The sequence below is a fragment of the Phacochoerus africanus genome, chromosome 3, assembly GCF_016906955.1.
Source record: "Phacochoerus africanus isolate WHEZ1 chromosome 3, ROS_Pafr_v1, whole genome shotgun sequence".
Lineage (NCBI taxonomy): Eukaryota > Metazoa > Chordata > Mammalia > Artiodactyla > Suidae > Phacochoerus > Phacochoerus africanus.
The window spans coordinates 51,960,136-51,987,663 of NC_062546.1; the positions used below are offsets into that span (position 1 = coordinate 51,960,136).

Here is a 27,528-nt window from a genome sequence, read left to right on the forward strand (position 1 = left end):
CAGCTCAGAACATTGCTACAGAAGAAGGATACACAGCGCCCGCGGGCAGCCAGGCAAAACCACCAGGGACACCAGCAGAAGGACCCAGGTCTGCCCATGTCACCTCTTGGAGTTCTTGGTGCCACTGCAATGGGCCTAGTGTGTCCTGGCTCATGACCTCGGGCCTGGACACAGGATTCCTCCCTGAATGTCTGCAGAAGCCAAGGCAGGGGTCTTAGGAGGCTCTACTTGATCCAAACCCAACTCACTCTCCTGGCAACACCAATTTACTGTGGGCAGATGCCCAAGGTTCAATTTCCCTGAAGCCAACACAGGACACTATCCATGTTCCGGACCTCCTGGGAAGCATGTGTGTTTGGATGCTGTGTACTAGTGGGAGCGGTGTGATTAGATCTAAGGTGTGATTGTCATTATATGTGGGGTGCAGATTGCTCTGGAGACTTGCTTCTAATGGTAACTGTGTAGCCACATCTTCAAAGCAGGGGTGAAAATCAGAACCGAGCCTGTGATGGATGCAATCAGAAAGAGCCACAGGAAGATCCGGTCGAGAACTTGAGCTGCGAACTTCCAGTCTTGCACCACCTGCAACAGAGAAAACAATGCCTCCCATTCAGGATGCTGGGCAACTGTTCTGAAATCATTTCAAGGGACTTGAAAAGAGTGCTGTTCAGGAGTACCCGTCATGGCACAGTGGTTAACGAATCTGACTAGGAACCATGAGGTTGCGGATTCGATCCCTGGCCTTGCTCAGTGGGTTAAGGATCCAGCGTTGCCATGACCTATGGTGTAGGTTGCAGACACGGCTCGGATCCCGAGTTGCTGTGGCTCTGGCGTAGGTCGGCGGCTACAGCTCCGATTAGACCCCTAGCCTGGGAACCTCCATATGCTGCGGGAGCGGCCCTAGAAAAGGTAAAAAGACAAAAAAAAAAAAAGTGCTGTTCAGATTATAGGCCCTGAAGTTTTCAGAAGCCACTTAACACACCCCCTGCAACATTGGCTTCTCTGGCCTCACTATTTCTTAAGTTTGTTTATGGGATCAAGCTCTGGGTACTAATTTTCACTGATTTTATAGTGAAATAGTTGAACCTTATAAGTTGGTATAAATATTAACTTGTTTATTTTTTCAATTAATTTATTTTTTTGTCTTTAGGGTGGCTCCCACAGCATCAGGAAGTTCCCAGGCTAGGAGTCAAATCGAGCCATAGTCGCCAGCCTACACCACAGCCACAGCAACACCAGATCCAAGCCATATCTGCAACCTACACCACAGCTCACAGCAACGCTGGATCCTTAACCCACTGAGCGAGGCCAGGGATCGAACCCGAGTCCTTATGGATACTAGTCAGGTTCGTTACTGCTGAGCCACAATGGGAACTCCCTATTAACATGTTTTAAACAACAGACTTAACGTGCTGAGTATTTATATGTCAAATAATGTTTCCCTTCCATTGGGGAAGGATCATTTAGAGGAGGGAAAGGAGGAGTTCCCATCGTGGCACAGCAGAAAGGAATCCGACTAGAATCCATAAGGATGCGGGTTCGATCCCTGGCCTCACTCAGTGTGTTGGGGATCCGGCTTTGCCGTAAGCTGTGGTATAGGTTGCAGACGTGGTTCAGATCCCACAGTTGCTGTGGCTGTGCTGTAGCCCGGCAGCTGCAGCTCGTATTCGACCCCTAGCCTGGGAACTTCCATATGCTTCAGGTGCAGCCCTAAAAAGAAAAAAAATTTTGAGGAGGGAAGGGAGATGAGGGGAAGAAAGATGAGAATTAATATTTATTGACAGTACAAAATCATGAGGCCGAGACCACATGTGCAAAATTTGTACTTGATATCACCAATCCCTCACAGCAAAGCTTCAAGGGAGGTTTCAGAAAACTAAAGCTCAGGGCTTGTCTGAAGTCAAATGGAACACAGGTAGCATCTGGATCCAGGACTGTTTTGGGTCTAAAATCCATACCCTTCCCACATTAAAAAAAAATAAACTAAATAAAAACACCCTCTTCCCTTAGTGAAATATGTACTGTAACACCATGCTTTTATGTTAATTTAAAACTTTATTCTGTTTTCTTATCTCCAAATATTTTGAATAGAAATATCCATCATTGGGGGAGTTCCCGTTGTGGCTCAATGGTAACTAACCCATCTAGGATCCATGAGGATGTGGATTCCATCCCTGGCCTTGCACAGTGGGTTAAGGATCTGACGTTGCCAAGACCTGTGGTGTAGGTCTCAGACGCAGCTCGGTTCTGGCATTGCTGTGGCTGTGGTGTAGGCCAGCAGCTGTAGCTCCAATTTGACCCCTAGCCTGGGAACCTCCATATGTCCTGGGTGCAGCCCTAGGAAGAAAAAAAAAAGAGAGGAATAGCCATCATCGAAGTTCCCACCGTGATGCAGCTGCTGCTCAGATTTTATCTCTGGACCGGGAATTTCCCTATGCTGAGTTGCAGACAAAAAAAAAAAAAAAAAAGGAATATTCATCATCCCACGAAAAATGACAGATAAATGACCAGTAGAACGGGATAACCAACTTAAAATGAAGAATTAGATTATTTTAAATAGAATTACCTCTAATGATAAGACATAGTGCTTAATCTACAGTTGCTTCTCTTTTGTTCATTCTGTTTTTTGTGAACTTCTTCCTGCAAATTCATACTAAATTCCCTATTATGCATCAGAGCTTACTTTTTTTTTTTTTTTTTTCCATTTTAGGGCCACAACTGCAGCATACAGAAGTTCCCAGGTTAGGGGTTGAATTGGAGCTGCCACTGCCAGCCTAAGTCATAGCTCACGGCAATGCCAGATCCGAGCTGTGTCTGCAACCTACACCACAGCTCACAGCAATGCTGGATCCTGACCACTCAAAGAGGCCAGGGATCGAACCAGCATCCTCATGGATACCAGTTGGGTTCTAACCTGCTGAGCCACAGTGGTATCTCCAGGGCTTAAGTTTTATGCATGTGAAGCATAAAGTCACATTCTATTTTATTTATTTATTTATTTTGCGTTTTCAGGGCCACACCCGTGGTATATAGAGGTTCCCAGGCTAGGGGTCGAATCAGAGCTACAGCTGCCGGCCTACACCACAGCCACAGCAACTCAGGATCCGAGCTGCGTGTATGACCTATCCCACAGCTCACGGCAATGCCAGATCCTTAACCCACTGAGTGAGGCCAGGGATCGAACCTGCAACCCCATGGTTCCTAGTCGGACTCATTTCCGCTGCACCACGACAGGAACTCCAGCCTAAGGTCACTTTTTAAACAAAGAGAGAAACTTCCTAAATGAATCAGACGTTAGAATCTCAGTCCCTGCTCAGGACAGTTTGCTCACCTGGCTGATGAAATGCTCCTTCCTCACATGGCTGGAGATATACCTAATGGAATCCGCAGCCTTTTCCAGGAAAGCAACCAGAACTTTTTCTCCTTCACTCATGTGCCTCAGTTTCTTTTTTTCTAGGGCTTTCCCTCTCATTGCCGGCTGGCTGTCCTCTTTATCTGGGAAAGAGTAGCGATCCCTGTGGTCCTTCATGCAAAGCAGTTTAGGGAGTTTCTGCAGGAAGAGCCTCTTTACCCAGGGGGCCATAGGGTGGTAAGTGGAGGAGGATCGGTGGTGAACGTTAATGACAAACACCGTGACGATGATGGACAGCGTAACGAAGATCATAATGAACAGGAGGTACTCGCCAATGAGCGGGATGACCTTGGAGGAAGATGGGATGATTTCTTCAATCACCAGGAGAAAAACTGTCAGGGAAACCAGGACGGAGGTGGATAAGGAGAGCTTCTCCCCCTCGTCGGAAGGTAAGTAGAAGACGAGCACCGTGAGGAAGGACAGCCCCAGGCAGGGGATTATCAGGAAGAGCGTGTAGAAGAGGGGCAGGCGGCGCAGCACGAAGGCGTAGGTGACGAATGGGTACCGGCGCACGCCCTCTCTTCTGCTTCCCGCCCTGCCCTTGGCGTTGAGTATTTCCCACTCCCCGTTGTCGAAGAAGTCCTTCCTGTCCACGTTCTCGTCCACCAGGACGAGGTCCACCATGGTCCCGTCGTAGGTCCAGGATCCGAACTTCATGGAGCAGTTCTGCCTGTCAAAGGGGAAGAAGGTGACGTCCATGGTGCAGGAGCTTTTGTAACTGGCGGGAGGCGTCCACACCACTGTCCCGTTGGATTTCACGATGGCCTTGGTCATGAGCGAGCCTTCGAACCGTCCATCAGCACTGTGGCAAAAGGGTTCCCTTGATGGTTAGTGGAACACGTATTAGCAGTTTTTTGTTTTCCCACCAATGTACTGTGTGTGTTTTATTACTTTCCTACCACAATGTCAAACCATATATATATATTTTTTTTTTTTTCCCTTTTTTGGGCCATCCTTCAGCACATGGATATCCCTGGCCAGGGATCAGGTCCAAACTTGCAGTTGTGACCTAAGCCAAGTCCTTTAACCCAATGTGCCAGGCCAGGGATTGAACCTTCACCCCAGTGCTCTCAAGATGCCACAGACCCTGTTTTCACCACAGCTGGAACTCCTCAAACTACATTTTCAAAAGGAGCATTCTACAGTGTCAAACCATATTTTCAAAAGGAACAATTCTCATGTGTGTCACTGAATCATCTGTACAGCAGAAATTATCACAACATTGTAAATCAACTAAATGTCAATAAAACTTTAAAAAATGAAAAAAAAGGAACTACTCTCTTATAAATGTTGTACACTCCTCTTAATTATTTTGCCACAATTGGGCTTTTCTATTTCAACTCCTAATCTGATCAGTGGCCTTTTCTTCCATGATACTTACTTTTCAAAGAGGACTATGTCAGGAAGCCAGAGAGATTCAGAAGGAACTTTAATCGAGTGAATTCCACCATATTCATCTGGATTCCAGCGTAATTTGTGGTCGGTCCATTCCTGCATGACATTAACATACTGGAATTTAATTTTGCAGACTCAAGGTACTAGGGTTTGGAATCTTGATGTTAATTTTCTAATCTATTTTATCTATCCATCTATCTATCTATCTATCTATCTATCTATCTATCTATCTATCTATCTATCTATTTATTTTGCTTTTTAGGGCTGTACCTGCGGCATATGGAAGTCCCTAGCTAGGGATCAAATTGAAGTTGCAGCTGCAACCTACACCCTGGCACAGCAACACCAGATCCAAGCCACGTCTGTGACCTACACCACAGCTTACAGCAATGCCGGATCCTTAACCCACTGAGTGAGGCCAGGGGTCAAACCTGTGTCCTCATGGATACCAGTTGGGTTTGTTTCCACTTTGAGCCACAATGGGAACTCCCTAGTGTTTCTTTTTTTTTTTTCTTTTCTGTTTTTTTTTTTTGTCTTTTTAGTTATTTCTTGGGCCGCTCCCGCGGCATATGGAGGTTCCCAGGCTAGGGGTCGAATCAGAGCTGTAGCCACCGGCCTACGCCAGAGCCACAGCAACGCGGGATCCTAGATGCGTCTGCGACCTACACCACAGCTCACGGCAACGCCGGATCGTTAACCCACTGAGCAAGGGCAGGGACCGAACCCGCAACCTCATGGTTCCTAGTCGGATTCGTTAACCACTGCACCACGACGGGAACTCCCATAGTGTTTCTTTTTTATTTTATTTTTTGTCTTTCATATTTTTGCCTTTTCTAGGGCTGCTCCCATAGCATATGGAGGTTCCCAGGCTAGGGGTCTAATCCGAGCTGTAGCTGCCGGCCTACACCACAGCCACAGCAACTTGGGATCCGAGCTGTGTTTGCAAACTACACCACAGCTCATGGCAATGCCAGATCCTTAACCCACTGAGCAAGGCCAAGGATAGAACCCGCAACCTCATGGTTCCTAGTCGGATTTGTTAACCACTGAGCCAGGACGGGAACTCCCCTAGTGTTTTATTTTAAATGGGAAATTCATCCTCTAAACCTTATGACCTTGTCCGTGGCTCATGGCAGTTCAGGTTACTGCTTGAGCTGTCCTGTTTTTTGGATGGTGCCCTCACACCTGTGTGGTCTGGGATTTCCAAAATTGCCAAATCTGGAGTGCCCTTGTGGCTCAGTGGTTAAAGATCCAGCATTGTCACTGCTGTGGCACAGGTTCAGTCCCTGGCCAGGGAATTTCTGCATGCTGTGGGTGTGGTCAAAAAAAGTTGCAGAATCTACCTCCCAATGAAAAGGCTGAGCAGCAAATACCAGTTTCCTGATTTATTTTTTCAGCCTCTTTTCTCCTAAGCAACAAAAGAACAGCAAAGATAGATCTAATTCTGTTTATCCTAGGAGATTTGGTCCATGATAATGGGTACAAGTGATTTTAATTATCAGTCAGTAGTCTTAGACCAACATCCCGCCGATATGTTAATATGCAACATCCAGATCTGCTGACCACTCTTGATGACATTATAACTTTCATCCAATGGAAAAAATATTTTCCAAGAATGTCCTTTGAAGTTCTAATCTGAATTTATTTTGCAAGCCACAACTCCAGTTTGAAACTACATTCCTGACGTGGTTAGGCTCCAGATGCTTGCATATTTTGCCTTGTAATAGAATGAAATCATTTAGCATGGTTTATGGGCGCTGATGGGTCCAGAGGAACAACCCTGAGCATTAATTGATCGGATTATGAAGGTCAAGAGAATGATGTTCGGATGACCCAATTACAGTGGAAGTGGGCCTTCTTAAAAAGATTTGGGATCTAACATCTCAGGAAATCCGACCTAAAAATTCAGTTCTTCTATTCCACTATCCGTCATGTAGGCAGTCGAGGACTGATGCAGGATAATATTAAATGACATTTCAGAAAGGTAGGAGGGAGTGCCCAGTGTGAGGCTTCCTGGAGCCCCAGTGATCCCAACTTTGTCATTAAAAAATCAGGAGTCAGCAGATGGCTGATTCAGTACATGGTGAACTATTGAAATATGCATGATGCCTGGAAAATGATGGACCCGCACACTCTAGATAAGACTTTGTCTCTCTCAGACAATATTTGTGAGGGTTGATCCTTGGGGGAAAAAAAAAACTTTAAAAAGATATAGGTCTTTAACAAGCTACAGTCGAGGAGTTCCCATTGCAGCTCAGCGGGTTATGAACCTGACTACTAAGGTTGAGAATGCAGGTTCAATCCCTGGCCTCACCCAGTGGGATAAGGATCCGGTGTTGCTTTGAGTTGTGGTGTAGGTCACAGATGGCAACTTGGATCTGGCGTTGCTGTGGCTGTGGTGTAGGCCGGCAGCTGCAGCTCTGATTAACCCCTAGCCTGGGAACCTCCATGTGCTGCAGATACAGCCACTAAAAAAAAAAAAAAGCTATAACTGAAAGGATAAAAAAAAAAAAATTTCACGTGCATGCTTACGGAAAACATGCATACGAAGACTGACAGTTTAAGAGCCTAAACTAATAAAGTATTTACCATGTTTACTTGTACTCACAAGCTTCTGTCTTCCTCTGCCCATGTTAAAAAGCAAATATAATTTCCTCCCTATGAATAATTTGCCTCCTGCTAAGGAGGCTTCTACTATGGGCAGCCAGCCTGAATCTCAGAAATGTTGGAAGGAACTCAGAGCAGCCTTTTTTTGTTTGTTCATTTTCATTTTTATGTTTTAAAAATTTACTTACAATAACATTCACTCTTTTTGTATACGACTCTATATGCAAATAGTTGAATAGTCACCAGCACCATCAAGACACCAGAACAGCTCTGTTTCCTCCAAAATTTTCCTCATGGTGCCTCTTTGTAATCAGCCTCCCCTGCCAAATCCCCAATTCCTGGCAACCACTGACCTATTTTCTGATCCTATAATTTTGCCTTTTCCAGAATGTCATCTAATGGAATCATAGAGGGGATAGCCTTTCCACCCTGATTTCTTTTGCTTCTCATAATGCATTTGGATTCTTCTCTGTTGGATTAGCAGTTTGTTCGTTTTTATTAATGAGAAGTATTCCATTGTGTGAATATACCACAATTTTTTTATCCATTCACCAGGTAAGATATTGGATTCTTTCCAGTTTGTAAATGATTATAAATAAATTCACTATAAACATTTTGTAGTTTGTTGGGAGTGAAAAGCAATCTTTTTTTTTTTTCTCTTGGGTAAATACCTAGGAGTGGGATGGCTGAGCTATATAGTATGTTTAACTTTATATGAAACATACTGGCTTTATAATTTTGTGTTCTTACCAGCAATGCATGAGAATTCTGGCCATTTGGTGTCACCTCCAGTACTGGGTATTGTCGCATTTAAAGTTTAACTACCTAACGATAGTTGTAAAGTGGCATATCATTGTGATTTTTTTTTTCTTTTTACAAACCTATATCACATGGAAGTTCCTGGTCCAAGGGTCCGATCAGAGCTGTAGCTGCAGGCCTACTCCTCAGCTTGCAACAATGCCGAATTCTTAACCCACAAGGCTGGGGATCTAACCCATATCCTCATGGATACTAGTCAGCTTCCTAACCTGCCAAGCTATAACGGGAACTCCTCTTTATGATTTTTATATGTAACTTCCTAGTGACTAAATGTCTTCATGTGCTTGTCATCCATACATTTTATCTGGTGAAGTGATTCCTAAAACTTTTGCATATTTTTGATTGGATCATTTGTTATCTTATTACTGAGTTTTTAGTCATTTGTATATATATATAGAGAGAGAGAAATGAGAGACAGAGAATATATTTAGGAATTCCCTGGTGGCCTCGCAGGTTAAGGATCCAGAATTGTCACTCCTGTGGCTAGGGTCACGGCTGTGGTGAGGGTTTGATCCCTGGCCTGGTAACTTCCACATGTTGTGGGTGCAGCCAAATAAAAGTAAATCTTTTATTTTTTTATTTTTATTTTTTTGCTTTTTAGGACCACATCTGCGGCATATGGAAGTTCCCAGGCTAGGAGTCAAAACAGAACTGCAGCTGCTGGCCTACATCCCAGCTACAGCAACACCAGGTGGGAGCCACGTCTGGGACCTATACCACAGCTCACGGCAATGCTGGATCTTTAACCCACTGAGTGGGGCCAGGGATCAAACCTGAGTCTTCATGGATACTAGCTGGGTCCATTTCTGCTGAGCCACAACAGGAACTCCAGAAAAAGTATATATATTCTACGTGAAAGTAGATCTTAGCAAGGAATAAGCTACAGGCACACAGGCAATGAGCCCTGGGGATGGACATGGGGTGAGCTGGCTGGGTTCCTATACTCTCACTCTGTCTTTTGAAAGAGCATTGGTGAGCACAGCTAGTGAATCCCAACGCAGTTCCTCTGGGAATGAAAAGATCAAAAAGATCACCAGAAATCAAATCTCCTGCTTCTGGAATCCTGTCTTCTTTCTTCTATAAACACAGCCTGTCTTTACCTAAGCCCAGCTCTACCTCCAAGGAGGGAGGTGGATAGCTCAAATTCTGGGTGCAAATCCCAGCAAACACACATCAGCTGTACAGACTGTTCTCAGGGAAGTGGGTCAAGTCCCGGGGTGAGAAATTGTTCAACCAGAAAGATTTGTCTTGCAGCAGAATAAACAGCTGTGGCCAGAGGTAGCACAGGGCCAGTGGTTTGTAGGCTCACAATTTAGGGGGATCAATTCTTCATTTTTTAATCTTTTTAGGGCTGTACCAGCAGCATATGGAAGTTCCCAGGCTAGGGGTTAAATCGGAACTGCAACTGGTGGCCTATACCACAGCCATAGCAAAACTACAGAGTGAGGCCAGAGATGGAACCCATGTCCTCATGGATTCTAGTTGGTTTTGCTACCGCTGAGCCACAACAGGAATTCCTGGGGAGGATTAATTCTTTCCTAAGTATGCAAAGCCCATACCAGCCCCAAGCATGGCTGCCTTGTCCTCCTAGCCTGGGGCTGCCTCAGACAAGAATGTGCAAACTAACAGGGAAACAACCACTACACTCTGTGGTCATGGCCACGAAGGGGGTGGTTTGGGTGTAAAGATACAGGACAGGGAAGGAGGTTCTGATGAGAGGACATCATAGCTGAGACAGAGGGAAGGAAGGAGTAGTGGGTGCCACAAAGGAGGGAGCAGGTCTGCCATCGATGTGGCCAGAATGAACAGCAGATGTGAGTGGATGGATGAAGGAAGGACATGCCTGAATATTTGAGGAGGATACAAATACATCTCCAGTGGATTCAGAGTGCTACATTCCTGGCCAGTAAGGAAAAAGGAACAGTGAGACTTGTGGTCAATGCTGCTTACTTTGGGATACCCAGGAAAGAGAGGGCACTGAATTAGAGTCCAAAGTCTGAGTTCTAGATAGAGAAGCCCTGGAACATCCTTTTACTAGCTGTGCTCCTTTGCGGCGTTGAGCAAGACATTCCTACCACCTTGGTGTCCTTCGGTAGCCAGACCTGGAGCATCGGAGATGTTCTCCCTGACCCGCCCTTTGGAGGGGCTCACAGAATTTCCACCAGGATGTGGTCCACCCGCGGGGGCTGGCCGAGCCCACACTGCAGGACCACTGCTCCTGTTAGAGCCAGCTGTGTCAGGGCAAGAAGTCAGAGCCCAAGCCCTCCGTCCAGCTCTCTGAGGAGCTCTGAGACTTCCTGGTCACATCCCTGGTCTCTCGGGAAACCCTGAGGACATTTGGAGATTAACTGTCTCTCCCTTTTTCAAAGAGGAGATTAGAGACAATTAGCCAGCGTTCCTGGGGCTGGTCCTGGTCAAGACTCCCCAAGCCTGGCAGAAACACCAGCTCCACTGTGCAGCTGTCCCGGGGTTGAGAGCTTGTTAGTTCAGGGAACAGGGGAGCTCAGGCAGGTCAGGGACAAGTTACCAAGTTAATCTCTGACTGAGAAAAAAAAAATAGAAAAAACCCCCAAAAACCTAGGAGTTCCCAGCTTGGCACAGTGGAAATGAAACTGACTAGGAACCATGAGGTTGTGGGTTCCATCCCTGGCCTCGATCCGTGGGTTAAGGATCTGGCGTTGCCGTGAGCTGTGGTATGGGTCGCAGACGTGGCTCAGATGGGCCCATACCGCTCTGCCGAGAGCGGCCCAAGAAATGGCAAAAAGGACAAAAAAAAAAAAAAAAAGACCACACTGGCCTCCTCTGCCAAGGCCAGATTGAGGCTGTAGAAAGAAAAGGAAAGCAAGATGGTGAGGAAGCCTGAGGTAAATTCCTAGATGTGGAATGCCACTGCAGGTTGTGGAAGATAAGCAAGCTTAGGGGAGGTGGCCTAGAGCTTTAAGGCAAGGCATAGCAGTTTGTTAAGAGACTAACCAACTTCTTGGTTTCTCCAAAATCCAGCTCCGAGGAGTTACCCAATGGGTTTGTCACATTTCTAAACTTTTTATTGATCTAAAATAGGAATGAGGAGCTCCCTGGTGACTCAGTGGGTTAGGGATCTGGCATTGTTGCTGCTGTGGCTCGGGTTTGACCCCTGGCCCAGGAACTTTCCCATCCCTTGGGTGCGGCCAACAAAAAAAAATTTTTTTTAATTAAAAACAACCGGGAGGAGTTCCCGTTGTGGTTCAGCAGAAACGAACCTTACCAGTATCCATGAGGATGCAGGTTCAATCTCTGGCCTCACTCAGGGGGTTAAAGGATCCTGCATTGCTGTGAGCTGTGATGTAGGCTGCAGATGAGGCTTGGATCTGACGTTGCTGTGGCTGTGGTATAGGCCAGCAGCTGTAGCTCTGATTTGACCCCTAGCCTGGGAACTTCCATATGCCACAAGTTCAGCCCTAAAAAAAAAAAGGGAAAAAAAAATCCGATTGGGAATCAGTTGTTGGAGAAACAACACTGGTCTAAGATGTTGGCCTGGGCAGAGGTTGAGGGAAGTTTTATTTTCCTCAAGGTCGCCATGGGGATGAGACAGCAGCCTGCTCTCAGATGCAGTGCATGAAACCCAGCCTCTCAGAACCTTACCGGTTAGTTGGAGTTTGCCCCCAGTTATGCTGGGTACAGGGCCCTACATAGTGCCTGGCACATAGTGGGTGCTCAGGAAGTGCACTCGACATCTGTGGCCAAGGAGATCATTCACACGAAAACAACTAGGCAAGGGGCCAACCTCTCATCATTAAAGACAGGATGGCTTCATCTTCCATCACCTTTAGGGCTCCCGCAATGCAGTTTTCCTACCCTTGACCATGACAAAGCAGAATCCGAACCGCTAGGGCAGTGCGTACCTTCTCATGTGGTTTTTGTGAGTCAGTGTTGATATCTATTTATGATTTATAGCGTTTGGATTACTCTCTGGAAATACAAAGGAGGAAGACAAACGAGTTTGCAAAATAAAATCAATGGCATAAAAATAGCTCCACGTAGAGGACTTTTCTCAGGATGTCACTAAGAGTGTGATTGTAAAGGTCTGCTTGAGAGAAGAGAAAGGTCGGAATATACCAGACAGGAACTAAGGAAATAGAGGCTAAGGCAGAGGAATTGGGTTAAAAAAACAAAAAAACAAAAAAAAACAAGCATCTCAGTTGCATATGCTTCCAGCATATGCTTTTTGTTGCAAGTAGGCAGAATTTTATTCTCTCTGTGGAAACAAACTAGGGAGCGTTTTTCAGTGTGAGAGGGGAATGAGAAAAGATGAATGTTTGGTCTTTTTTTTTTCTTTTTATAGCCACATCTGTGGTGGGAGGTTTCCGGGCTAGGGATTGAATCAGAGCTGCATCTGTGACCTACGTCACAGCCACAGCAACGCTGGCTCCTAATCCACTGATCGAGGCCAGAGATGGGACCTGCATCCTCACAGACAGTATATCAGGTTCCTAACCCACTGAGCCACAATGGGAACTCCCAGTTTGGTCATTTTTGACTTTGACTGAGGTAGACAGTGGTGATTGGAGAGTTTCCTGTAGGTTTGCTCTGGTGGGAGAGTTTTGGGAAATTCTGTTAGTGGGAAGCCTATTCAAGTGGGTCACAATTTCTCCATCTTCGGGGCTCGTAGGACTTCTACTCATCCTGCAAGACCCAGCTTAAATGCCTCTTTCTCTTGGAAGGCTTCCCTGATTTACTCCCTGTTTCACTGTCATTATTGTAACGACAAAGTACCTTATGTATATACTTTTCTTATGGTATTTACCATATTACAGTAGTTATTTCTTACACAGCTAACACCACTTCCTCTCCTTGAAGGCAGGGCTGTGTTTTAACCTCTGTACATCCAGGATCTAGCGGAGTGCCTGGATCTCAATAAACCCTCTAGAATCCATGGAAGATGGAGTCGATTCAAGCCTCCTTCTCCCCTCAGTGTCTTTCTAGGCCAACTCCACGAGACATCCCAGATGGCTGTGGTGGTAGTGGTGGGGAATCAGAGCCTTAGAAGACCAGGATAAGGAACTAGACTCCACAGTGACAGGCTGGAGAGGAGAGCCTGGCCCCTTCTGTCAGCTCCTTTTAGTCTGAGGAAGGAGATGGTTTCTCTCTTTTCTTTTTTTTTTCTTTTTAGGGCCACACCTGTGGCATTTGAAAGTTCCCAGGCTCGAGGTCAAATTGGAGCTACAGCTGCCAGCCTACACCACAGCCACAGAAATGCCAGATCCGAGCTGCATCTGCGACCTACGACACAGCTCATTGCAACACCAGATCCTTAACCCACTGATCGAGGCCAGGGATTGAACCTGCAAGCTTGTGGATGCTAGTTGGGTTCTTAACCCGCTGAGCCACAATAGGAACTCCAAAGAATGTTTCTTTACACAAGCTAGACTGCACTTAATAGTGTGTAACCTGAGACAAGTCACTTCAGCCCTCCATCCTCAGTCTTCTCACCTGCTGAGTGGGAATAATCATAGACTTATCTTAGCAGGGGCTGCAAGCATTGAATGAGTGAGTTCATTCCCAGGACACATGCAGCATAGTTACCAGGCTGGAGCTCAGTGGATCTGAATATTGTCATTGGCTGCTCTGAAATGGAGATCTGTGTAAAACGCTTATGGTGGTTTCTTTTAAATGTCAATTTTATCTTCTTTCTTTTTTTCTTTTTTTTCTTTTTTGCTTTTTAGGGCCCCACCCAAGGCCTATGGAGATTCCCAGGCTAGGGGTCCAGTCGGAGCTGAAGCCACCGGCCTACACCACAGCCACAGCAACACCAGATCTGAGCCACATCTGCGACCTACACCACAGCTCACGGCAATGCCAGAACCTTAACCCACTGAGTGAGGCCAGGGATCAAACCTGTGTCCTCATGGATCCTAGTCGGGTTTGTTAACCTCTGAGCCATGATGGGAACTTCAATTTTATCTTCTTTTTATCATTTGTTTTCTTTTGTCCTGTTTTTCACCCTTTTCATTTTTTTGGGGGGGGGGGGAGCTGGCCCCACCCATGGCAGGTGGAAATTCCCAGGCCAGGGATGGAACCCGAGCCACAGCAATGACGGTACTGGACCCTTAACTTGCTGAGCCACCAGGGAATCCTTACCCTTTTAGTTTCAAAAAGCCAAAAAAAAAAAAAATGTGTAAAATAACATCATGGGAGTTTCCATTGTGGCTCAGTGGATTAAGAATCCAAGACAGTATCTGCGAGGATGCGTATTAGATCCCTGACCTTGCTCAGTGGGTTAAGGATCTGGTGTTGCCACAAGCTGAGTATAGATCTCAGATGCAGCTCTGAGTTGACTCCTAACCTGGGAACTTCCACAGGCTGCAGGTGCGACCCTAAAAATAAAAACACAAAAAAATAAAAGTAACATCACTGTGGAGCTCCAATACCTCCTTCTCCATGCAGCCTTCCCTGCCTGCCTCCCAGGCCAGGCCCTAGATTCTCCTTTTTTTTTTTTTGCTCTCACATTGTTTGTGCCGTAATGTAGCCCTTATTGATTAATATCTACTGTGACGTTCCCACTCCAAATCTGTTTTACAGAATTATTGAGTAATGATAACCCACTCTGCTAACTCAGAGAGGCTGAGAAATGTAAATGGATAAGATTGATGACAACCCACTGCAAATTAATGCAATGAACCCATGTTATTCTCATTATTTCTATGACACGGGAACCAAAATCCCCAGCTGGCTTTTCTGTCAGTCAGCTACTACCCCCCACTCCCCACTTCTCCTTGAAGATTTCTTTTTTTTTTGTCTTTTTGATATTTCTTTGGGCCACTTCCGCGGCATATGGAGGTTCCCAGGCTAGAGGTCGAATCGGAGCTGTAGCTCCTGGCCTACGCCAGAGCCACAGCAACGCAGGATTCAAGCTGCGTCTGCAACCTACAGCACAGCTCACGGCAACGCCGGATCGTTAACCCACTGAGCAAGGGCAGGGACCGAACCCGCAACCTCATGGTTCCTAGTCAGATTCATTAACCACTGCGCCACGACCGGAACTCCTCCTTGAAGATTTCTTTTGCTCTGTTTTGGGTGTTGGGATTTTTAGGTGTCGGTTCTGGCTTGACCTGGAGACACTCACTAGGCCACTGTGATTCTGGGGCATGATTTTCTGGAAGGTGTTCCCAAAATACGGCTAAGGCCTGAGGAGTAGCAGCTTCTTCTCATGTCTAACCTTGTTCTCTTTGGCTGAAATGGCTTCTTGTTTCCAAAGAAGTCCTTACTATCTCAAAGGAAGAGTGTTGGACCACTGCTTTGTGTGTAAGAGCTTAACCTCAAGGAGCAGGCAGAGCAGGTGTGCATGAAACGGTGAGAATCTGTTTTTTCGTTTTATTTTTGCTGACTTCCTCAGCCTATTCACCCTTTAGCAAAAAAGTTGTTCTTCTTTACCCTGAAAGCTCAAATATGGGACTTCTTTTTTTTTTTAATTTGTTTTGTTTTGTTTTGTTTTCCCACTGTACAGCAAGGGGATCAAGTTATCCTTACATGTATACATTTTTTTTCCCCACCCTTTGTTCTGTTGCAACATGAGTATCTAGACATAGTTCTCAATGCTACTCAACAGGATCTCCTTGTAAATCTATTCTAAGTTGTGTCTGATAACCCCAAGCTCCCGATCCCTCCCACTCCCTCCCTCTAAATATGGGACTTATTGATTTTTATGAATTCTAAGCACCTCCAAATTCCACAGCCTCTAAGGCACAAAAGTGGATAAGTCCTGAGGAATGAGATAGGTATATCGAAAAATACATTTATTAAATTTTTTTTTTTTCTTTTCATGGCCACACCCTCAGCATATGGAAGTTCCTGGGCAAGGGGTCAAATAGGAGCTGCAGCTGCTGGCCTACACCACAGCCATGGCAACACTGAATCTGAGCTTCATCTGCAACCTACGCCACATCCACCACCATGCTGAATCCTTAACTCACTGAGCGAGGCCGAGGATCAGACCTGCATCCTCGTGGACACTATGTCAGGCCCTTAACCGGCTGAACCACAACAGAAACTCCTAAATTGTAATTTTTATATCTACATTCCCAGCTTATTACTTTCTCCTGGACTTTCTTATTTGCAGATAAAATAATATGCAGATCCATTTCATAGCAGGTGAACATAGCTCCCAGGTAAAGAATCGGAGGACTAGAAACTAGTAAAAATAATTATTATCATAATTATTCAACTTTGATCAAAGTTTTTGGCCGGTAGAAATTTTATGACAGCTGATGACATCTGGGGAATCCCCTAACAGTGTCATTTATCCATTGTTCCTTATAAACCAGATGGAACCTTACGAATCAGAAAGAATTGAACAAACTTACTAAACTTGAATAGATGACTAACACCTGTCAACATAAACACATGAAAAATGTTGTGCGCATATGTTAAATTTTTTCTTTTTTTCCTTTTTGGCCACCCTGCAGCGTATGGAGCTCCTGGGCCAGGGATCAGATCCAAGCCACAGTTGCAATCTAAACCACACTGGATTCTTAACCCACTAGTGATGCAGGGCTGGGGATCAAACCTACGACCCAGTGCTCCCAAGACACCACTGATCCCATTGCACCACAGCGGGAACTCCTATGTTAAACTTTAGCAAGATACTTAACATAGTCCCACCAGGAAGATTTTCAATCTCTAGAACATGAGGTAGTACCTGGATATCTGTTAAAAAAACAAGTGATCACTAACAAAACAAAAAAAAAGCACAACATTCCTGTTGTGGCTCAGCAGGTTGAGAACCCAATTAGTGTCCAGGAGGATGCAGGTTTGATCCCTGGCCTTATACTCAGTGGTTAAGGATCCAGCATTGCTGCAAGCTGTGGCATAGGTTGCAGATGCGGCTTGGATCCCGTGTTGCCAGGGCTGTGGCATAGTAGACCTCAGCTGAAGCTCTGATTCGACCCCTGGCCCAGGAACTTCAATATGCCTCAGATGAGGCCATAAAAAGAAAAACAAACAAAAAAATAAAAAGTAAGCAATGAAATCAAACTTTTCACTTTCTATCAAGGAAGTGTCAATATTTTTTCCTTTACATGACATATGCAAACTTGGGTTTTGAAGGGTAATTATTTCCTGCAACTCTAGAAGGAGCGCCTCTGAACAGGAAGCAGGCTACGTTCAAGCTAAGAGCTGAAAACCATTCATGTGCTTTGTAGTCATGTCAGGGATCGAACTTGCAGCCTCCTGGACACTAATTGGGTTCTTAACCTGCTGAGCCATCATCCTGACTTGGGCTTCACCAGGTTCTGAAGTTGATGGTGGGTGGCCTGTTTTCCTCTTTCAAGGGAAAACATTTAGGACCATGAAGGACCAGTGAGGAGGAGGAATTTAACATCCCTGATTTTTTTTTGGGGGGGGGGCATGTGGAAGTTCATGGGCCAGGGACTGAACCCATGTCAAAGCAGCTGCTGCAATGACAATGCCAGATCCTTAACCTGCTGCACCACAAGGGAACTCCGGACATCCCTGATTTTCTTATCCTGTTATGGTAGTTTGAACGGGGGACAGTTGCGCAATGGAGCCTTTCCCACTTTCTCCAAGTCGCCAGGGGACCAGCACCCAGGCCTCTGTGTCAGAGTTACCCCCCTACCTGCCACCTGCAGACAGAACCATTCCCAGAGCAACAAGACAGAGCGAGGTGTGCCTGTGAGCTTCCAGACTGCCCTCCGACTCTCTCCAAAAAGAATAGACTCTCCCCAAAGACTCCCAAATATCTCCCTGAAGAACCCAGGATGCTCTTTAAAATAATGATTTTTCCAATGGGAGCCTTTCTTAGTGGAAGAGAATGGAAACAGGGAGAGTGACAGGCCTTGGACTGACAGTTACCTGTTTGAGCCACACGTTTGTTGTCATCAGCTGATTCTTCTCATCCTGAGAAAATAAAAAAGGATATCAATTCAGGAGTTCCCACTGTGGCTCAGCAGGTTACAAACCCAACTAATATCCATCAGGAAGTGGGTTCGATCCCTGGCCTCACTCAGAGGGTTAAGGATCTGGCGTTGCCTGAGCTGTGGTGTAGGTCACAGACACAGACTGGATCTGGTGTTGCTGTGGCTGTGGTGTAGGCTGGCAGCTGCAGCTCCGAATCGAACCCTAGCCCAGGAACTTCCAGAAAAAAAATAATTAATTTAAAAAATAAAATTTAAAAAAGAGGTCAATTCAAATTAGGTGAAACTGTGCATTGGAATTTTTTTTTTTAATTTTTAGGACCACACCCGAGGCATATAGAGGTTCTTAGGCTAGGGGTCACATTGTAGCTACAGTTGCCAGCCTACACCACAGCCACAGCAACTTGGAATCTGAGCCACATCTGCAACCTACACTCCAGCTCATGGCAACGCCAGATCCTTAACCCACTGAGTGAGGCCAGGGATCGAACCCTCATCCTTATGGATACTAGTTGAATTGTTTCCTCTGAGCCACAATGGGAACTCCTGGATTATAATGATTATTATTATTTTGTCAGAGAGACTTCTCTGAGTCTTTGAAGGTCCAAAGTGAAAAGGAGTCTCAACTTAAGAACAATGAAATGGCACTGGGACCTGAAAATATTATGCATATTTTGCTTAAAGTGAAGAAGAATAATTAAAGCAAGTAGCAGGAGTTCCTCTTGTGGCTCAGGACCTGACGTAGGGTTAAGGATCCGAATTTGTCTCTGTGAGGACACAGGTTCCATCCTGGGCTTCACTCAGTTGGTTAAGGATCTTTGCTTCAAGCTGTGGTATAGACCACGGTTGCAGCTCTGATTCAGCCTCTAGCCTGGGAACTTCCATGTCCCACTTCCATGTCACAGTAAGAAGAAAAAAAAAGGCAAGTAGCTGTTCACTGTGGTGATATTTATATAAAATTGCATAACTGAAGGAAGGCTTGGTAAGGGTGTGAAGTAGAACAAAACATTAGCTAAATCAGAAACGGGCTTTGCATGCTCTTCTAGAAGCCATTGATCCATGGGGGTGAGTGGATAGGGACAACCGGGGAGAATTATTCTAGGCCTTTGGGGACTACAGCAGGATGATTTTGCAGAATTTGGTTGTAGTGGGGGGTGGTTTGTTATTTATTTATTTATTTTTGTCTTTTCTAGGGCCGCACCCATGGCATATGGAGTTTCCCAGGCTAGGGGTCTAATGGGAGCTGTTGCCGCCAGCCTACACCACAGCCACAGCCACAGCAACACCAGACCCAAGCCGCGTCTGCAAACTACACCACAGCTCATGGCAACCTGGGATCCTTAACCCATGGAGCGAGGCCAGGGATCGAACCCAAAACCTTATGGCTCCTAGTCGGATTCGTTAACCACTGAGCCGCAACGGGAACTCCTTTTTTTAAGTTTTTTAAATATCATTTTACGGCTGCACCTGCAGCAGAATTTGGTTTTGTAAAGTTCACTGATTTCCCCAGGGACATCATGGCAGAAGCGTGAGCCCCACGGGAAACTTAGCAGAGAATGTTCAAGTATGGGTGTGTCAGGGGGAAGGTCTGGGGTCCTGAGGGGACCTGGGACAGGATGGGTCACCGTCTGTCCTCTCTCTCTGCAGGCACCCCTGCCCAGCCTGTCTCAGTCCTGATGATACTGAGTCAGCCCTGGCTAAGCCGGGCTCCTGCCCTGGTATTCACCTTGGCTGCTGCAAAAAACCCACCAGGGGCCTGGTTGCCCTAGCAGCCACATCCCCTGCGCCCCCCAGGCAAACACCCCCCTCCCCACTCACCCAGCCCTGTCCAGCCCAGCGCTGCAAGGAAAATGACACTCTCTTCCTTCTTTCCTCAGCTCATGGCTCATTTCAGTGGCTTCTGGGGGCAGATTTTTTCTTACAGTAAGTTATTTATTTATTTATTGTAGCTACAGTTGCCAGCCTACACCACAGCCACAGCAACTTGGAATCTGAGCCACATCTGCAACCTACACTCCAGCTCATGGCAACGCTAGGGGTCCAATCGGAGCTGTAGCCGCCAGCCTGCACCAGAGCCACAGCAACTTGGGATCTGAGCTGTGTCTGCAACCTACACCACAGCTCATGGCAATGCCAGATCCTTAACCCACTGAGCAAGGTCAGGGATTGAACCCACAACCCCATGGTTCCTAGTTGGATTCATTAACCACTGAGCTCCGACAGGAATTCCCAGTAAGTTTTGTTTTGTTTTGTTTTTTCCTTGCCATTTCTTGGGCCGCTCCCTCGGCATACGGAGGTTCCCAGGCTAGGGGTTGAATCGGAGCTGTAGCCACCGGCCTACGCCAGAGCACAGCAAATTAGGATCCAAGCCAAATCTGCAACCTACACCACAGCTCATGGCAATGCCAGATCCTTAATCCAGTAAGTTATTTTTAAAACTATCCTGAGAGTTCCCGTTGTGGCGCAGTGGAAATGAATCCAACTAGTATCCATGAAGATGCAGGTTCAGTCCCTGGCCTCGCTCAGTGGGTTAAGAGGATCCAGCGTTGCTGTGAGCTGCTGTGTAGGTTGCAGATGATGCTCAGATCCCGAATGGCTGTGGCTGTGGTGTAGGCCAGCAGCTGCAGCTCCCATTCAACCCCTAGCCTGGGAATTTCCATATGCCATGGGTTCGGCCCTTAAGAAAAAAAAAACCTGAACTGGCCGACTTGGAGAAAGGAAACAAAATCTTAGACTGGAGAACAGGTGAAGAAAAGCACGCTCTTTTCAGGTTGGGGCAGAGGCTGACTCACCACATCCACGAGCTGAGATATTTTCAATCCAAAATATACTTTTATGGTGTCGTTAGAGTGTAAGACAGGGCGCACCCATTTCTGGTAACTTTGGAATAAATGTCTGAGCAGAGCGTCTTCTGCTTCGGCGATGGACCTGAATCCTGCAGAGGCTGCAAGACAGAGGGAACCAAAGTTAACTGGGGATGCAGGGTGGGTCCACATCTGGATAGTCGCGTCTTTTTTTTTTTTAATTTTTAAAATTAAAGTGTTGATTTACAGTCTTGTGCTATTTTCTGCTATCCAGCAAAGTGACTTTGTTATACACATATATGCACTCTTTTTTGTTTGTTTGTTTGTTTTTTAGGGCCCCACCTGTGGCATATGATTCCCAGGCTAGGGTTCAAATCGGTGCTGCAGTTGCCAGCCTATACCACAGCCACAGCAACGCGGGATCCCAGCCATGTCTGCAACCTATGCTGAAGTTTATGGCAATGCCAGTTCCTTAACCCACTGAGCAAGGCCAGGGATTGAACCCGCATCCTCACAAAGACAACATCCAGTCCTTAACTGGCTGAGCCACAATGGGAACTTCTGTTCTTGTTTATATTTCTTTCCATCATAATCTATCCCAGGAGACTGATATAGTTCCCTGTGCGGTATAGCAGGACCTCATTGCTTACCCAATCTAAATGGAGTAATTTGCATCTACTAACCCCAAACTCTCAGTCCATCCCTCTCCCTTCCCCCCATGGTGTATTTCTAAATAGCCTGATTCCGCAAAAACAGTATGCTGAGCACACCTCAGCAGCATCCCCAGGCACACAGCTGTAAGTATTCATTTCTATTCTATTTCTCCAAAATTTTATCTCTATGCGATGATGGAAGTTCACTACACATATCATGGTCATCATTTCACAATGTATGTTCGTCCAATCATTATGCTGCACACCTGAAACTTACATCGAGCTGTATGCCAACTTCATCCCAATAAAATGGGAAGAAAAAAAATCAATAAAAGTAGACTCTAGACTTTACTCAGACCTTTACTTTCTCACAGGACCTTCCCTTCATGAGGTCAACACATGGACCCCAAAGGGATCATCCACAATGTCGCCTAAAAAATAATGCATAACCTAGAGGTTGAGAATTAAGTTTTATTTGGTGGACAAAACTTCCAAAGAAAACGTAGTGGTTGCCTGGCCTAGGAACTTCCATATGCTGTGGGTGCAGCAATCCCCCCCCAAAAAAGATGTGAGCCTCTCATTTTACAGGTGCAGACCCAGGGGAGGCAGGAACAGAGGTGGTATGGCCTTCTGACTCCCAAGCTGTCATCTTTCCACCAGCCCATGACGTTCTTTGAGGATTGAGGAGGCATAGAATTTCCACCATGACCTTATTGCCACAAAATAACCGTTGCAACAATTCACTTCTAAGAACCCATATTCATTGTTACTGCTATTTTTTTTCTGCACTCGCGGCATGTGGAAGTCCCCAGGCCGGGAATCGAACTTGAGCCATAGCAGTGACAATGCTGGGTCCTTAACCCACTGAGCCACCGGGGAACTCTGCTACTGCTATTTTTGTTACTGTGTTGTTGGCACTGTTTTTTCCAAACTGTTGTTTCAAGCTATTGCCCAGAAAGACAGTGTTCCAAAACCAGGTTACAGGTAGCAGCTGTTTGGTTGGGGGGAGACACTGGTGTCTGTTAACCCTGGAATTATTCTATATTAGATTACGTTATTATTAATAATTAATAATATGTATAATTAATAAATTAGTAAAACAAATAAATAAAATAAATACTACTTAATAATGTTAATATATTATTATATATTATGTAGCCAGCACATGGCAGGCTGCTTTGCTGGGGGTTTGGTGAGGGGGTGTTGAATGGGCACTGCCCTGGGGTCACCCTCCAGGGATGCGGACACCCAGCACTTTATAGTGACAGGGCAGAGCCATCTTGCTTCAGACTGGACAGGATCTGCCCACAGTCCCCTGCCACCCCCAACACACACACACACACTAGGTCTCACACATATCTTCAGAGGGCAATGTGCTGCCAGTCAGAGATGCTTTTCACTGTCTCTTTTGGTTAAAAAAAAGGGGTTTCGGAGTTCCCATCGTGGCGCAGTGGGTAACGAATCTGACTGGGAGCCATGAGGTTGCGGGTTAGATCCCTGGCCTTGCTCAGTGGGTTAGGGATCTGGCGTTGCCAGGAGCTGTGGTGTAGGTCACAGATGCGGCTCGGACTGGTGTTGCTGTGGCTCTGGTGCAGGCTGGTGGCTACAGCTCCAATTCAACCCCTAGCCTGGGAAACTTCCATATGCCACGGAAGCAGCCCTAGAAAAGACAAAAAGAAAAAAAAAAGGAGTTTCGTGGGAGTTCCTATCGTGGAATTAATCCCTGGTATCCATGAGGATTCGGGTTTGGTCCCTGGCCTTTCTCAGTGGGTTAAGGATCCGGCATTGCCTTGAGCTGTGGTGTAGTTCACAGACGTGTGCGGCTTGGATCCCAAGTTGCTGTGGCTCTGGCGTAGGCCGGTGGCTACAGCTCCGATTGGACCCCTAGCCTGGGAACCTCCATATGCCGAGGAAGCGGCCCAAGAAATAGCAAAAAGACAAAACAGAAAAACCCAACAAAACTTAAAAAATGAGCAAAATAAAACCAACTGGTAAGTGTAACAAAACAGAAACAGACTCACAGATCTAGATATCACACAGTGGTTGCTAGTGAGGGTGGAGGAAGGGGAGGGGAGTAAGAGGTACATACTATTAAGAATGAAACAAGCCACAAGGATGTATTGTACAACATGGAGAATATAGCCAATATTTTATAGTAGCGGTAAGTGGAATATAACCTTGAAAAATTGTAAATCACTTTATCATACACCTAAAATTTATATAATATTATAAATCAACTATACTTCAATTTAAAAACTTAATAGATGAAATTCCCCATGATTATTTATGGTTTTATTGAAAACAATACCATTGTGTGTCCTCAGTGAGGAGAGTAAAGAAATAATTGAAAACAATTACATTTAAAATGGATAAACAGGAGTTCCCGTCGTGGTGCAGTGGTTAACGAATCCGACTAGGAACCATGAGGTTGCGGGTTGGGTCCCTGCCCTTGCTCAGTGGGTTGACGATCCGGCGTGGCCGTGAGCTGTGGTGTAGGTTGCAGACACGGCTCGGATTCCGCGTTGCTGTGGCTCTGGCGTAGGCCGGTGGCTACAGCTCCAATTAGACCCCTAGCCTGGGAACCTCCATATGCCATGGGAGCGGCCCAAGAAATAGCAAAAAGACAAAAAAAAAATGGATAAACAATAAGGTCTTTCTGTACAGTTTAGGGAACTATATCCAATCTACTTGGATAGACCATGATGGAAAAGAATATTTTAAAAAGAGCATATATGTATATGTATATGTATAACTCAGTCACTTTGCTGCACAGCAGAAATTGGCACAATATCATAAATCAACTATAATTTTAAAAAAGAAATAATTGAAGAATTTCAAATCTCAGCAAGTATGGTTGGGAAAGCCTTTTTTTTTTGTTTGACACCTTTTGGTGTTTGCGTGTGCGTATATATATGTATGTGTATGTATGTATATGTATATATCTCTTTTTTATGGCTGCATCTGGGCATATGGAAGTTCTCAGGCCAGGGGTTGAATCAGAGCTGCGTCTGTGACCTACGCCACAGCCACAGCAACACCGGATCCTTAACCCACTGCGAGGCCAGGGATCAAACCCCCATTCTCACAGAGACAACATTGAGTTCTTAACCCACTGAGCCAAAATGGGAACTCCAGGGTTTTGCCTTTCATTATCACCACCTTGTCCAAAAAAAAAAAAAAAAAAAATCATACCACAAACACGGTAACTAACACGGACAGCTAGCCCGAAGGTGGACTCAAATAATAAGACTTTCATGGATACTTGCTAGCTTGAGGGTTTCTTAGAACATGTTTATTTTATTCCCCCTCATGTCCCACATGGTGGAACTGTTTCTAGGATATGGTGGATCCACAATAAATATTTATTGAGTGAATAAACACACATCATCCTGTGACATGTCAGAGTGAGGGGAAGATAAATAAGACACAGTATCTGTTTCTGGCTTCAGACACAAACACACAAAGTATGAATTAGGAACACAAGAGGAGTTCTGTTGGCCGTAGATAAGGATCCTGCCCCTGAAGTCAGAAACACAGAAGTGAGGGCTTGTCCCTTGAAATTTGAAAAATGTGGTTTTAGGTTAAAAAAAAAAAAAGTTATTTTCTTAATGTGTGGTACAGATCTAAAAATAGACTCCAGTGGCTCTAGAAATTCTCAGAATGAAATTCAGGAGTTACTACAGGTTATTCCATGGATTTCCTATAGATCTGGGACAGAAATAGACAGACTCAAATGCTGGAAGCCCCCAGGGGAAAACCGAGGACCAGGCTCTCCTCTGACTGCAACTTTCTTATGTAATTGCTGCTGGGCACAGCAGAGGATGGAGGCTGCGCAGGTGAAGCAAGAGTGTTTATGTCAATCACCCCTGGTTTCTCTGCAGAAAGAATGGGAAGAATCGATTCTTGCATAGGAAATATGTGCTAGTACATTAAGACAGAAAAACATGATTTGCATAGACGTAGATAGTTAGTTACTTTAATGATAAATTGCATGCTAAAACACAGAAGTTGATTATTATTTTTGTGATTGACAAGTTGCACTTCAGAGTGTTCAAAGAACAGATTTAGTGATATTTGAAAGTGGGTTTGACACTCTCTGCTCTTAGAAATGACTCTGTTTTTGAGTCCCAAGTGGTGGGGAAAGACAACATTTTTGGAAATATAATCATGTTCAGATGTGTGTGCCTTACAGCCCTATGATTTTTAAATCCAGGATTTATTTCAGGATTTGGGCAAATCTATCTCAGTGCCTCCCCATCACCATCTGAAAATTGCAGTAATCACATGTGGCTACAACACTAGTGACAGATAAATACAAAGTGCTAACAGAACAACACAGTTTCTCACCATCTGGCTCCTGGCTCTGTATGGTTTCTGGTGTCATGTTTCCCCTGTTCTTAAGCTACAGGAAAAGCAAAACGATTCCAAAACGCAGAAAACTGTCAGATGACAATGACCGTTTCTTCCCTAAACTTTTTAGTTACTTTCCCCCTTTCCTCTTCACTCTCTTTTTATTTGCCCTCATTTTTTATTCAGTATTCCTCTATTTTCCTCTCCATAACCATCATAGAATACTCACACAGGCTCATAGGTATTTGAGATACATTTTTGTTCAATTGTGATATACAATCATACTAAATATTCCTACATACATAAATGTAAGTATTTCTATATCCACATGATATGTTGGACAATTATCTACACACAGCTCTAGTGAATATTAATAGATATGCTATTAAAACATTGATGCAGTCCGTACCTATGCCAAATATCTTAACAATTCTCTGAGTTCCATTTAGTGCATTCACTAACATTTTCTTCACTTTTATATCCTCCTACCAAGCTCATAATGATTCAAAAGGAATAACACAATAATGACAAAAGCATAAAGGTTATGAAATTCATAATTAAGATTTCTTTACAATGTAACAGATTTCACAGAATTGGTCACCGGAGCCACAACTTAAAAGGTTATCCTAAAGATACCTACACCCTGCACTTTGTGATTCTAACATTATCAGCACCAACAGTGATCAAGTTTTAATTTACTTTAACTTGAGCTTACCTGAGCCGGTGACACCCAGGGCGCTGAGCACCAGGACAAAGGCTGCCAGCATCATGACGGCCGCTTGAGAGATATGATTCCTTCTCTTTAACAGCAAGGTATTTCTATCCAAAAGGGGGTGGGAGAAAGAAAATGCAGGGCTTCAAAGTCTAAAGTGGGACCAGAGAAAGTGGTGCCCAGAGAGGGCGTCCTGGGCTCAAACCATCCACATCGGGTGACGAGTGATGTCTCTGAAAGTACACCTCGTTGGTTTCCAGCCAGCTGTCAGATCGTGTAAGTCTGAAAACTATCTCTGGGTCCTAACTCCTGACTTATTAATTCACTCTCTGGCCAAGAGATGCAGGGCAGGGGAGACAAGATGACGACTTCTGAATGTGCTAGTTCTCATGGTTGGAGATCCAAGCAGAAGGGGAAACCCATACGTGAAAACGTGCATCGTGGAAGCCTGGGAAAGTTTCTCCTACGTTCTTGTCCCTCCATTGTCCTGCAGTTTGCACCTGGAGCTTAAGAATAATGAATATGAGGGGTCAAAAGGCACAAACTCTCAGTTATAAAATAAGCCCTGGGCACAAATGAACCTGTCACGGACATAGAGAACAGATTTGTGGTTGCCAGGGGGGAGTGAGGAGGAAGTGGGATGGACTGGCAATTTGGGGTTAGTAGATGCAAACTATTACATTAAGAAGGGATAAACAGGAGTTCCCTTTGTGGCACAGCGAAAATGAATCTGACTAGTATCTGTGAAAATTCGGGTTTGATCCCTGGCCACGCTCAGTGGGTTAAAGACCTGGCATTGCCATGAACAGTGTGTAGGTCAAAGACATGGCTCGGATCTGCGTTGCTGTGGCTGTGGTGTAGGCCGGCA

General features: G+C 45.3%; 1 protein-coding gene across 1 annotated transcript; it reads right to left on the reverse strand.

Annotated features, from left to right (window-relative positions):
- CHRNB3 (cholinergic receptor nicotinic beta 3 subunit) lies at positions 1 to 26,863 on the reverse strand. Its single transcript, XM_047770375.1, has 6 exons — positions 26,664 to 26,863; positions 20,934 to 21,085; positions 18,080 to 18,124; positions 4,794 to 4,903; positions 3,332 to 4,214; positions 1 to 582 (listed from the first exon to the last, which is right to left on the reverse strand). Exons 1-6 carry the CDS (start codon positions 26,716 to 26,718, stop codon positions 448 to 450), a joined length of 1,380 nt encoding a protein of 459 aa, XP_047626331.1. The 5' UTR covers positions 26,719 to 26,863; the 3' UTR covers positions 1 to 447.
- Positions 26,864 to 27,528: the final 665 nt, after the last annotated feature.